Here is a 14,453-nt window from a genome sequence, read left to right on the forward strand (position 1 = left end):
GCCAACATTTTCCTCCCTGTATTTATTTTGACACAAAAGATATGTTTGCAAAGGATTTTTTTCCCCCTGGTTGTCAACCTGTTCAGCCACATCTAAATCTCTGAGTCTGCAGAGATGTCAGGGAGCAGATGCTGCTTTACACAGAGCCAGAGGGCAGAGCAGCCTCGGTGCAGTCCAGAGCAGCAAACAAACACTGCAGCAGGCTCAGCAGGAGCATGTGCCCAAAAATGCACCTTGGAAATGGGATAGAACAGGCACGGGACTCTGCCCTGGGGTTCATGGGGAAATTGTGGGATGCAAAAATGTTTCACAAGCCAAAAAAAAGGAAACGCGTGGTAATTGATTGTATACAGACAAGTAAGACTTCAGTTCAGGGTCTAAGGCAGATGAACTCAAGTATTTTTAACAGAATTAGTCAATTATTAAACAGATGGATGTCCATGGGTATTTAACACATTGAAGCTGTTATTTTAGCAATCTTTGTATTCTTCTTCTTGATCTTTAATACAAGCCTCATCTTGACCAGAGAGGCCATGAATTTAATGTCTTTTCTTAATTTAAGTAATGAGCCTCAAATTTAAAAAAAAACAAAAAAAAACCAACAAAAAAAACCCAACCCCAAACCCAAATGAACAGACGTAAAAATCTCCACCTGAGTATCTAAAATGTTAAGAAAAAAGCCCAGGAAATCTGTCAAAACCTACAAGAAGTTATAGAAGCTGATATTGCTGTGGGATGACATGGGAAATACCTTTCCTCACTACTAGATGTCTTTGTACAGTCTCCCTGACCTACCACCTTTGATGCTCAGGAATACTTGCAAAATACTTGCAAAATACATAGAGCAAATAAATCAATTTGGCCAAAACTGCTGCCCTGTACCCAAAGAAACAAAATCCATCTGTTAATGCTGCAGAAGGACATTTGGGGAGATCACCATCATTAGTGATCAACACAGTTGTTGTGAATGAGATCAGTAAGATTAAACTCAGAGGAATATGCCCCAAGCAGGTCAGGTAATTGTGGGGAAAAGAGAGAGAAAAAAACCCCACTCCCTCAATCAGGAATTCAGTTTCTAGCATATAAAAATTAGATCAGTTAGCAAAAGAATTTGGTTTGCTGCTGTTTAGACCAAATTACTCAAAAATTCAACTAAAACCCCTCCTTGTTTATACTCAGGGCTCTCTGACCTCCTTCTAAGAAGTGTCCCCAAACATCCTGTAATTCAGCACCATCAGCACCAGTTACAGATTCCATGTCACTGTGACCCCAGAGGGATGGAGGGCAGGACCTGGGAAAAGACCTCACCCACAGACATTTTGCACCAGTGGGATTTCTCCTTCATGCTCCACAGCTTCTTTATTGCATTGCTGTGCTAGAAACTGCAATTTAATAGCACTGGTCTTGTCTGTGCCCTAATGAGCACAATCTGATTACTGCTCCAGCACTGAGAGATTGAACCTGGCGCTGGTCACCTCTGCCTCTGTCACTCATCATCAGCCAGCTAAAATGTTTTAATTGAAATAATGGCTTGAGACAGTAAGGCCTGCAAGGCATCACAGATAAGGGATTGTAAATAAAACAAAAAACCAAGGCAACAGCAGCAATGAAAAAGCAAAACCAGCGTTGACCCAGGGTCTGGGTTAAGGTAGGACAGGGTTGTTCTGTAATGTTCCTCATGTCATTGAAAGGTCAAGGAATTTTGCTCTTGTGAAGAATACTGTGCCCTAATTTGGCCCATCTTAACAATGGTAATTTAGATACCTGAGTCACTCTCACCAAAGAAAATTCAAAAATTATAGTCCAGAACCTAAAATTGTGGTAGGGCCAATGTAAACTGTCACCCTCAGTCATGCCTTACCTTCATGTCTAAACAGTACAGTGAAAACTAGCAAAGCAACCCTTTTTTTTTGTCCCAATTATTTTGGCCATGCGGGGAGATACTCTGTTTTCCTAAAGTGATCACCACACTGCAATTAATGCCATTCAAATGAATGTCACTCACCTAGAACATTAAGGAGCTTAGGAAAACAACAAAATTACAGTTTCAGAAACCCCAAGGAGCAAAAGGAGACATTATCAACCTATCTGCTTAAAATGTACATTTACTTAAAATATTTGTACAAAGGACCTAACATTTCTGCCTCAGATACAGCACTCTATGAGCAAACATAATTTATTTCTGTTGGCATTTCATTGTCTAGCCAAGGCAATAAGTTTTTCTGTCTGAGCTCTAATTCTGTAATTTTGTCACAGTATCTGCATCCCCACGAGTTAATTGGACTTCATGGGAGGATAAACTCTAGTCCCAGCTTTCTGTGATCTCCCTGCAAGAGCTCCTGGGTGATCCATCCAGGTGCAGGGAGCACCACTTATTAAGCATTTATTAAGTTCTCAAATCCAGAATTACAAACATTCAGCCTACACTTGTCCCAGGCACTGCAGCTGGTTAAGTGATCCAGAGCCTGGGCAGATATGAGTGAGATGGCCAAAGCTGTGGGGTGTTAAGCTCAAGCAGTGCCAAGCATGGGATGAAGACAATTTGTGGCTTTTGGGTGGAAATCCAAAACCTTTGGTACAGTGGTACCCAGGCTTAAGCACTGAGGGCACAGCTGTTCTGCCCAAGGCTTCCCTCGTTTCCACTTCACTCCTAATCTGAAATTCCCCTTGAAACTTTATATTGACAAAACTGGGCACTCCAGTTTTCCAAAGGCTGAGTATTTCTAGTCTCAGTCATTTACTGTGTTCTCTTCATTTAACAGACTTGCCATGAACAGCCATGCCCACCTCACGCTTTCAAAGCGTGTCAGTAGTCTTCTTCTAGGCTTCAGTCAGGTAAAAAAACCAAACCCAAACACATTCTGCATGTCCTTGGTTATGGCTCCAGGATATACTGAAAAGTAGATATTAATAACAGTATTAATAATGTAATTATCATTTATACTCTGATATTATCACATGCCCTCAATCCCAGGGTCTCCTTCAGCTTAGGACATCCCTTTCTGCTAGTTTACAATCTGGGCTGCCTCAAAGCACAATAGAGAGGGAAAAAAGGGCAGAACTGAAAATGCTACAACAAACAGATCATAGCACTGGATCAAATAAAGCTGAGCACAGTGAACTGAGGGTCTACACTGGCAGTTTCCTAAAAGCATCCTTTTAGGCATTACAATTATGAAGAGATCTACAAGCAAACAAAATGCCAGACAGATTTACTCAAGAGAATAGTTTTGCCTTCCATACACAGCAATGTGGGGAAAAAAAAAGGTTAAGTTGCATCTGGAAAATTCTGCAAAATTATGCAACAATTGCCTCAGAAGAGAAACGCTTATCTGTTTTGCCAAGTCTTGCTTGTCCTCAAGTCAAGAATTCATTTTTTTAGACGTCTAAGAAAAGTAAATGCTCAAAAACCACAATCAACTGGAAGAAGTGAACTTAAAAGATAAACAGAATATCATTCTCATATCTTGACATTAAAGATTAACGTGTAATTTCCCAGATTTCTCAGTATCTAATGATTCACAGGTGTTCACCTAGGCCAGGCTGGGCAACAGCAAAGTCCACCAGACCCATCATGTCCTCATTCCATGGTTATCCAGATTGTTTCACGTCTCAATTGATCTTCAGCTAAGGATTTTCACACAAATAGCACATAAAAATTACAGATTTATATTGAGCATCTCTTAATGTCACTTCCAAACAGCCACACCCCAGAGACCCTTTGGAAATTCCTGTCATCATCACAGTCCACATATACAAGTAGGCATGTACACACACACACAGAGGCTAAACTGTAAAGCCTACAAGGATTTGTGAACATTTTATTCATTTGAACAACTGAAAAATTAGGATGGACCCCACTGAAAACCCAAACCATTCCCCAGCTGAGATGCCAAAGGCTGAGAACATACATGTCATCCAGAGAAGCCCAAAAGAGAACCACTAAATAAGATAACTTGTGACTTCCACCCATCCATCTCTAAGTGCAGGCAGGAGGACATTTGGGTGAAACAGTTCATAAAAACATCACTGCTCTGAAAGAAAAAAATGCCACTACTAGAATTGTACCATTCTGATAGAATGTGTAGGGACAAAAATGGTGAAGGAAGCATAGAAGAAAAGACAAATGTCTAAAGTGGAAAATAAAAGCATTTACACCCTTTCCTTTCCTCATTTGTGATCATTATTTAGCACAACTCACTGATTCAGCCTCTGACCAAGCTACCTCATAAAAAATTAATTCATATTGGAACAAAAGAGGTGTCTTGCTCCAACATTTAATACATTCAAACACAGATTTACCATTCAAGCAAAAATGAGCCCAGTTTATACTCAAGCTCTCCTAGTAATCCAGGTAATCATGGTGCAGAGTATGAACCTGCTGTTTGATCAGCTGTTGCTGTGTGCAGTCAGCTGAACAGACTCAGTTCAATGTTTTATTTATCAATTATACCATCAAGATAAAGACCAGCTGCCTGGGAGGCAGGAGGCTACAGGGGCATCTTTCCTCCCCACCCTCCTCACTTCCAGCTGGGTGGAAACTAAAAAGTGTGGAAAAGTTGGATAGTACAAAGTAATATCTGTAAGATGAGCAGGTTTTAAATTAATCAAAACCTCAGGGGACTTTGTAACCCCCTGAAAAATGAAGAGCCAACAGAAGCCAGGTCACCACCATAACTTAATCTCTGCAAGATGCCCAAGCCTCTAATGAGCCACAGCCAGACTCTTCAGTGGCAAAGATCAGTGCATCTGTGATTTATTCTGCCAGATGTGCCAGCTGTTAGAACCCACAAGATTTCAGACTTTCTGGACTAGACCACCACTCTTCCAGGGATGGTTTTCACTTTGCATTCCCCCATCCTGTCCCTTGCCCTCCTTTCCACTGACTTCTTTTCCTCTACACAATCACACACAGACCCCCCACAAAATCCCCATGCCCATCATTTCCTTGGGCAGTTCCCTGCTCTCCATCACTGCTGCTGTTCCTGATGCTGTTAAGAGCCCACAGAACTCACAGAGTTGACTCCTGTGGGGCTGGGTGGCATAGGAGCAGAACCCTGCTCTTCCCATAAATAATATATTCCCATAAATAATGTTATCACTGTTTCTTGACTAGGTCACTGCAACTCCTCCCTGGCTTGACAGGCACCTTTCAGCACCTCTTTTATTACTAACTTATGCAGAACTCAAGGTCTCCCCAGATGAGACCCTGATAACCATTCTTCTTTCTCTTTCCTTCCACCCCTAAACCAAATAATTGTTTGTGGAGAAAATACAGTTTTCCAAGTGACTTTATACTAATTTTTCTTTTAAGCAAGCTGTTTGAACAGAAAACTGGCAGGACAGAGAAAGTTGTGCAAAATACAAGTGTTTGTGGGTTATTCAGAAGAATAGTTATTCATGGTTTAAATACCAATAGCCTGTAGGGCAGCCTCACTGACCACTGAAATCAGCAAAAAAATTAAACAAGAACAATGCAGCATGACAAAATTATAAACCTTAGACATGAATCAGTCCATAAGGAAAAAAAAAAAAAAAACCCAGTGGATTAGATGAATGATCACATTTTCACCCTCCTTCAAGGCATCAATAATAATAATATCTGACATAAGTTTACAAGGATGAAATAGGTTATCAGCCCAGAAGGAAAATCACGTTAAGTTCAAAAATGGCTGTATAAAAATTAAATGATTGAAACTTTAATGAGATGAATGAAATTTCCTCAAGAAACCAAGGCCTGGCTGAAGCCCTGGAGTCCTGACCACAAAAAAGACAAGGACCTATTGCAGCAGGTCCAGAGGAGGCCCACAAGGGTGATCCAAGGGACAGAGCACCTTTTCTATGAGGAAAGGCTGAGACAACTTGAGTTGTTCAGCCTGGAAAAGAGAGAGCTCTGGGAAGATCTTAGAACAGCTTCCAGTGCCCAAAGAGGCTTATCAGAAAGATGAGGATGAAATTCTTATTAAGGCCTGTTGCAATAAGACGAGGGATAATGATTTTGGACTAAAAGAAGGTAGATTCAGTTTAGGTGTGAAGAAAGCAATTTCTTACAATGAGGACAGTGAAGTACTGGCACAGGTTGGACAGGAGAGGTGGTGGAAACATTCAAGGACAGGGCTCTGAGCAACCTGATGTAGCTGAAGATGTCCCTGCTCACTGCAGGGCAGTTGGAATAAATGACCTTTAGAGGTCTCTCCCAGTCCAAACTGCTCATGACTACAATTTCTGAGGAATGGTAACTGATTTTAGAATCATCTCTGAGCGCTTTGTAAGTACATCAAGACACATTCTTGGCAAAGGAAGGTCTTCAATAATCTAGGGCCCTGCTCAGTAAACTTTTATAATCATGATAAACTCCACTGCTGTGTCAGTTCACTCTGTGAAACAACTGCTACAGAACAGAGAGCACAAAGGCAAACAACTCCTGCTTTGGGAAAGGGCAGCAAGACAACCCGGCTTTTTATCATGAAATAACATAACTATTTAATTACAGTTGTCAGCTGTGCTATGGAGAAGGAAACTGTGGCAGTGGGAAATGTGCCAAAATCCCCCAGATTGTTTACATACAGAATAATAACTTCTGAGGAAGAAAAGCCTTCTGAATTGATTAAATTAAGCGTAAGGCCTAATTCAGTGTCATTAGCTGCTGTGTAAGATATGTAAATAAAGAGCAAACTCTCTGCTAGTTTATAATAATACAAGCAGCACTGGAAGTTTACCTCTGGGACTATCAGGGCTGTGTAAGCTCACATTGCTCAGGCTGCCTACTTAGGCAGTGCAAACAGGAATACACAGCTTTTTGGCACATCTCTCCAGCTTTGGATAAGACTACACTACACACGCCACTTGATAAGAGAACCTCCAGTAGTCAACACTATCCCTGTCAACACACTCCTGAGATCATCTCAGCCAGCCTGAGGGCTCCAGGATGGAGCCAGAGCAGTGGGCTGCTCATCACAGTCACTGGACCACAGGCATCAGTGTTTAACACAGACCTGTGTCACTGCAGTGTCTGACATCATCCAGGCTTCTTCCTGGAGATTGGCACTGATCACTCATCACACCAGGGGAAGCACAGTGAGCTGCATTTCTCTAAAGCAACTCCTGAACTTGATGGTGCCAAGGAGTAAAATTAGCAAATCATGATTCATAAGTATGCAGAACGGGATCTTTTGGCAACCTCTTGATGCTACAAGAAAATGAAAGAAAGAAGTAGGCAAGGAGAAAACACAGAGGATGGGCACAGAGGATGCAGGTGCACATCTGTGGTCAAGATGACCAAGTAAATAACTTTTAACTGTGTCTTCATGGAAGGAAGAAGAGCACAAAATTGAAATACTCACTCTTTCCATGTCACTACCTTTGATCAGGGAAACTAAGTTTCCCAAGACCACAAGCTGGCAGTGTCTGTGTAAAAAACCAGTGCAGGACAGCACACACTCGATCTGAACCAACTCCCTAATGCAGACAAACACCAATCCCCACCTCCAGTGTGAATAGGTTCTCATGAAGTGCTGGACTAAACTGACAAATCTCCCCAACTAAAAGCAGCCTGCAGGTGGTTATCCAAGCAAACAATGCAAAGAACTTGCTTACAAAGAGCTTTCAGTCTCTCCTGTTTCAAATCTTGTTTGTCCAAAAAGAAAAGAAAAAAAAGAAAAAAAAGAAAAAAAAGAAAAAAAAAAAAAAAAAGAAAAAAAGAAGGAAAAAAAAAAATCAATTCAGCACTAACAGATAAGAAAATCCTGTGGACATTCCAGTTTGTAACTTTAACACCAACTGCTGCACATAAACTTTGGTTCCCTACCAGTTATTTCCCATATGGATATAAAAGCAATTTCTTTCCCAAAGTTTTGCTGTTATCTTTTTCCCCCTTCCATCGTAGTTTTCACATTTTGCTGAACAGACTGAATGAACTTTCCCTAACAACACCCTTTCATAATTGCTAAATAAGCTAATGGAAAACCTTTCCTTAATGATGCCTCACCCTGAGCCTTGTGAGATGAGATGGCTCCTGCAGATAGACTGGAAAGCTTCTTATCAAATCAACTCTCAGACCAATTAGGAGGTCTCAGACAGTGAATTACAAGAGCTGTCCCTGCTGCCTAGGCTACCAAACTATTTCACAACATTATGCATCTGCTTTCTGTCCTGTTTACTGTGCATTGCCAAGAGTTTTTTAATCTGAAATGTCTAGAAGTCAAATGCAAGTTCCATCTAACTGATCATACTGGTTTATCCATGAGAATGGTTGGGTACAAAAGGAATAACTTCCCCCTGTCAGACAGAGACAGGTGACTGAAAATGTGAACCAAGAGCTTCATCATGACAGCTGACAGAAAATGTCCTGGATTCCCTTTGCCACAGTGCCTCCCAGAGAAGGTGACATTTCCTGGAGAGGGTCAGAGTCCTCCCACTGACCAATCCATTCTGGTTCATCGTGAGCAGCTATTTCATCCACGCCCTCATTTTGGTTTTGTGGGTTTTTTTCCTTCTCCAAATGGACATCCAGCATAGGACTCCCAGACTAGCAACGTTCTCCAAAAACAAAGTTGTGTTTGGTAAATCATCTTCCAGAGGAGGAGTAGTGAGACATTGTAATTTACTACCAGAGGCCAAAAAGCAACAAGTATCCACTGAATATTATGCATTTCATCTACAGTTTTCTTACATGTCCCAGGTTTGTTTTAAAAAACAAATTTGCCCTCTGCATCAGTCTGTTTTTAAACAGATGGAATACCATCATATAAAGCCCTCATGGGCTTTGTTGTTGATGTTTTGGGTTCATTTTTATTTTTAAAGTAACTTGACAGTGGTTCAGAGATTCAGTGAGAGCTACTGTAATTGTACAGAACATTAAATTGTCACACAAATTAAAAGTGAGGCTTAAGAAGTGTAGAGAGCACAGTGGCATCTCAATAATGCAAGAATAGATATGGAGATATCTTTAAAACCCAACATAACAATAGAATTACTTCATCTTACAGTATGTTTTGGTTCTAAACTTACAGGAACATGACAGGTTGCTTGTGAACAGCAAAACACCAAGCATACTTCAAATAACACTATAATTAAGGAAAGACTTCACCTTTCAGGGTAATAAGTCAATTAACCTCACTTTGATTGTAAAATCTGTGCACTAGAGATTTAAGAGCAGCATTTTCTTAAGTAGGAGTGGCATAAGATTAGGATAAAATCTGGTAATTTACTTGAAAACAAAACAAGGAAAGCAGTTCCCGAGGCAAAAGCAGGGACAGGAAGACACTTTTGAAAACAAAAGGAGAAAGTCTAAACAAAATCTCTGAACAGATTTCAAGATTTTATTTGAAGTCATTGGTGTCTCAATTAAGAAGATAAACAAGTTTGATGACGTAACTTAATAGTTTTCTCATAGTTGTTTTGACCCTCATGCTAGAGGAGCTCTTCAAAGTAAAAAACAGGACTCTAAGCAAAGAGAAGAACCTGTCAAGATGCCAATTCCAGCTCTAAGAGGGTCTGTTCTGTTTCTGATCTAAATATTGTTTAGTACCAGGCATACTGCATGCAATGTGTGGCTAAGCATTTTCATATATGCTTTTTGACTCTGGGAAATTTTCTTTTAAAATAGTTCTTTTTAATCTGCACCATTTGCAAAAAAAGTCTAAGACTTTTGCTGAGGTTTTACCCATAAAGCAGAATCTACCCTTAATAAACCCTCCTGTTCCTCAAAGATCTTCATTATCATCAGTACTATTGAGATTATCTGACATCCTCAGAAAAGCCACAGACCATCACTTTGACTTGAAAGAAAGGAGCAGATTTTGATGACATAGGGTTTATATTGGCCAGTTCCTTAGTTTTATTCTTCCCTTTTATCAAACTTGCAATAAAGGACACAAAAAATGATTCAGCAAAGAAAGCGGCACCTTCAGATAAACAAACAGAGTCCACCAGGGTTGTGAAGGCCTCTGCACTGTTATTTCATTATCAGGTTCTCACTCTTTAAATTCTAGACCCTACTAATTTACATCTGGATAAAAAGATGGGCAGAGCTGCTGCCACAGAGGCAAGTGTGAATCACAGGTGAAGCAGGAGCTGTACATGACAGCTGAAGGAAAGGGACTGAAAGGGGGTACTTAGTCAACAGCGATTTTTGTGCCTGGATATTTTTCCAACCTTTGTGGGAAGGCAGGAGAAAAGTTGTTACAGCACGACACAGGAGCATTTTGGTGGGTATTCAGTGTAAAGAGAAGTAAATAGAAAATTGGTTCCCCCTAGCCACTTGCTGCTGTCTACAGGTGGCAAAGAGAGAAGAAAGCACAGGATTTGCCACAGCTTAGCACTGCTGCTCTGTTCTGATGCTCTTCCAGAAAACACAAGTGGGCTGTGCAGGCCTGCCACGAAAATATTCCCATGGCAACCGTGAATAACAAGGAGGTAGTTTAAAAGCTGTTACACTGACTTTTCCACTCCAACTCATTCAACAGAGGGAATGCAGCACCATGCCACTGGAAATGTTTTTGTTTACGAGGCATGAACAGACATTTACCACGGGCTAATTACTTCAACTGAGTTTCACTGTAAAAATTAGCCATAACTCTGTGTTCAGAATTCACTCTGCTTTATAGAAAAGCACTGGTTAATTTTTGCTGTTTGTATAAACATACTTGAAACGTTCAAACATTATTCAGCAGTTTGTTATCAGAGAATCGTCCTTAGGAAAGAATGCCTATGATTTTGTCTCTGCATTTTGTATATGATTCCAACTGCATGCTGCACACCTTAACATGATGGTTAAACAGACATCTAGAATTGTATGTAAGTAAATAGTGTAAATTAAAAGCCATGTGAAAAATGGATGGACAAAATCACATTTTGTTGCTGACCTCCAGTAATTGTTTGTGGTTTGGCAGGAGATACTGCTTGGATTTGTGTGTGCACACTCATGGTGCTCTGAGATCACCACACGGGACAGGAGCTATCACTCCGCACCTCCCAATGCTGAGGAGCCAAAAAAAGCAACTGTTTGATATGCCAAAGGACAGGGGAAAAAAATCTGCTGCCCATGCACTATTTATTTGGCACATGTATCCCAGAACAAAATGTGCAGGGGAGAGATTCTTTCCCTGTGGGCAGGCACAGAGCTCTTCCAGCCCAGGATGGATTAAAAACAGTGGATTTTCACTCAAGTGCAAGAAGGCTCCGGGCCCCCGGTGCTGCCTGTCCACCCTGCCAGGCTGCTCAGGCTCTCAAACCCACACCTGTGCTGAAGGGAGCTAGAAAATTCCTGTTCATCCAGGTGATTTCAGGCATTTTTCCTTTATGCCTCTACCTGTGCTGAACAAAAGGCAGCCAAGGATTTAAATTAATCACATGGCTGAGGGCCCCTGCCTAACACCCCTGGCCTGGGTGCAGGGGATGAGCCCAAGAGATCCAGGGGTACTGGAAGAACTGCACAGGTTCAGGGGATGCCAGGACTGGGGAGTGGAAGAACCAGAACAACAAAATGTAAATCTACAAAATAAAACCGAATTTAACAAAAGAAATAGTAAAATGAAATATGGTAGTCAAAATGAACAATAATGGATACAAACGATAATGAAAATAAATAATTAAGGAAATAAATGACAGTAAAAGTAACTAATAATGGAAATAAACAATAATGGAAATAAATAAGAATAAAAATAAAGAATGATAGAAATAAAGAATGATAAAAATAAACAAAAAAGAAAATAAAGAAAAAAGAATAATAAAAATAAAGAATAATAAAAATAAAGAATAATAAAAATAAAGAATGAAAGTAAAGAATGAGAAAAATCAAGAATAGTAAAAATAAAGAATGATAAAAATAAAGAATGAAAATAAAGAATAATTAAAATAAATAATAATAGAAATAAAGAATAAAAATAAAGAATGATAAAAATAAAGAATGATAAAAATAAGGAATAATAAAAATAAATACTAATAATAAAACCAGTGATTAAGTAAACTATAAAATAAAAATAAGACAAAAACAACTAAAATAACACTACAATCGAAACCATTAATAGCTCATAATAACGAAATACTGCCTTCACCACAGGGCGCTCCGCCCGAACGATGGGGCTGTGCTCAGCCGGCTTTCCCGAGCCCCCGGGGATGCTCTCGCCGCGCTCGGGGGTCGCGCCCCCCGCACCCACCTGAGATGCCGCCCCCGACCACCACCACGTCGCATCTCTCGGCCATGGCGCTGCGGAGCTCCGGGCTCGCTGCTGCCGCCGCTCCGGCCGGGCTGCGCCCCGCCCCGGCACCGCCCCCGCTGCGGGCCCGGCGGGACGGGCCGGGCTGGCCCTGCCCAGGGCTGGCCCTGCCCCACGGCGGCCACGGCCGCGGGGATGGGTCTGTCCCGGCCGCGGGGGTGGCTCTGTCCCGGCCGCGGGCATGCGGCTGTCCCGGCCGCGGGGATGGGTCTGTCCCGGCCGCGGGGATGGGTCTGTCCCGGCCGCGGGGATGGGGCTGTCCCGGCCGCGGGGATGGGGCTGTCCCGGCCGCGGGGATGGGGCTGTCCCGGCCGCGGGGATGGGGCTGTCCCGGCCGCGGGGATGGGGCTGTCCCGGCCGCGGGGATGGGACTGTGCCGCCTCCCGCACGCTCTGCCCAGGGAGTTCGGCCCTGGCCGAGCAGCGCAGCTCCCGGGGCGCGGCAGTCGGGGGCTCTCTGCTTGGTCAGGCTGGAATCGGCTGCTGCTCCCTCTGCAGCCACACCGGAGACTCTGGAAGGGACTCTGGAAGAGCAGCTGGTGTTTTCCGTGTGAGAGCCCCCCCAAATAAGGGTTGGCGCCTGGTGCCAGCTGCAGTTTGCGCTGTGTGACAGTGACATGTGTCAGTGCTCCTCCGGACCGGGCTCCAAACGCAGAGCTGTGTGTGAGACCCCCAGGACACCCACCCGCCAAAGACCGGCTCATCCAGCAGAGACAGTGTCATCAAATCCACCGGGATGCTTTAGGCTGGTCCCCTACACACCCAGCAGGGTCTTCCATTGCTCGGGTTTCTGCTTTACTATTGGGTTATGTAACCAAAAAACATGTCTATTCTATTTGATCTGTTGAAACCAGTTGGGGAGATGGGTTTGGTTTTTTTTTTCTTTATCTCTTGTAACTCCACGGGGGTGGATGCCTCCTTATAACAGCCCAGCTGTTAAACCAGGTGGGGCAGTGTTTCTTATCTCTAACCACTGTCCATTCTCTGGGGGATATCTGCTGTTACTGGGCCATTAAGGCTCACCAGTGACATGACACATTCCATCATCCATGGGGAGATGCTCCACCCAGTGGGGAGGAGCCAACCATTCCTACCCAGATAAAAATGGGGACACAGGAACACCAAGCAGCCGGTTTTCCACTGAATCCTTGGAGGAAGACCAGACCCATCTCACCAGGACTGGACCCTTTGTTCTACAGGATCATCTCTACTCCACAGAACAACATCTGTTACTCCAGGAAGACTTATCTGGACTGCTTCCAACACCCTGACAACAGGGTGTCAGGTCATATCTCTGACTCCATCAGGGTTTCTAGGACTTTTGTTCGTTTGCTTACTTGTTTGGGTTTTTTGGTACTACTGCATTTGTATTTTTAATATTCCAAGTAAAGAACTATTATTCTTATTCCCATATTTTTGCCTGAAAGCCCGTAATTTCAAAATTACAATTATTTGGAGGGTTTACACTCTCTACTCCAAGGAGAGCTCCAGCTTTCCCTGACAGACACCTGTCTTTCCAAACCAAGACAACTGTGAGGGTGGCACCAGGAGAGGCGGCTTTGGGGGTGATCAAAGCACAGAAATATGTTTGGTTTGGGGTATCTGTAGGGACCCCATCCAGCAGTCCTGTCAGGCATATCTGACCTCCCACACTCAGCAGGCTCAAGGCAGAAGGTTCCCAGCTCCAAGACATCCTCTGAGCCCGAGACACTGGTTCAGTCTCTGTCATTCTCCATTTTCTGGAGCTGTACATTGGGAGAAGCAGGCCATGACAGTCTGGAGAGGGTTCCCCGTCCCTCTTTCAAAATACCTCAAGTGAGAGTTTATGGGGTTCAGAGACAGGGGAATCTCTGATGGAAGTCACAAATATTGACTACAATGGGTACAGTCCTGCATTTTTAGGTAAAATGGGAGGAAGAAAATTAAAGGGACTGGAAATGGAATAAAAATAGAAATACATATTCTTACTCTGATTAAAAGAATCTGTCTGATTAAATTAAACTCCAGGACCTCTTTATCCTGAGAGAGACACGATTATCAAATTATCAGAAATAATGGTTGCAGAGATATTTCAAATGCCATATGAAACACTGAGAATTGGGGGAGGCTATTCCAAAAACAGAAGTGGATAATTTTATGGATGCTTGTCAAAGGTAGCTATGGTTATATTTATGTATTTAATGCCAGTTGCCACAGCCTCCTAATGTTCCAAATATATAACACTTTTTTCTGGGGT

At 42.5% G+C, this 14,453-nt stretch overlaps 1 protein-coding gene across 2 annotated transcripts in view; it reads right to left on the minus strand.

The window, feature by feature from the left end:
• LOC134548350 (amine oxidase [flavin-containing] B-like) overlaps positions 1–12,329 on the minus strand; it is a 49,264-nt gene extending 36,935 nt beyond the window's left edge. The window contains exon 1 of one of the 2 annotated variants that reach the window (XM_063393049.1): positions 12,159–12,329. In XM_063393049.1, coding sequence (XP_063249119.1) covers positions 12,159–12,204 — 46 coding nt within the window. In that variant the 5' untranslated portion in view covers positions 12,205–12,329. The remainder of the gene's footprint in view (positions 1–12,158) is intronic. The other variant, XM_063393048.1, reaches the window with a different exon arrangement.
• Positions 12,330–14,453: the final 2,124 nt, after the last annotated feature.

The sequence above is a fragment of the Prinia subflava genome, chromosome 3 (genome assembly GCF_021018805.1).
Source record: "Prinia subflava isolate CZ2003 ecotype Zambia chromosome 3, Cam_Psub_1.2, whole genome shotgun sequence".
In the NCBI taxonomy this organism is placed as follows: Eukaryota; Metazoa; Chordata; class Aves; order Passeriformes; family Cisticolidae; genus Prinia; species Prinia subflava.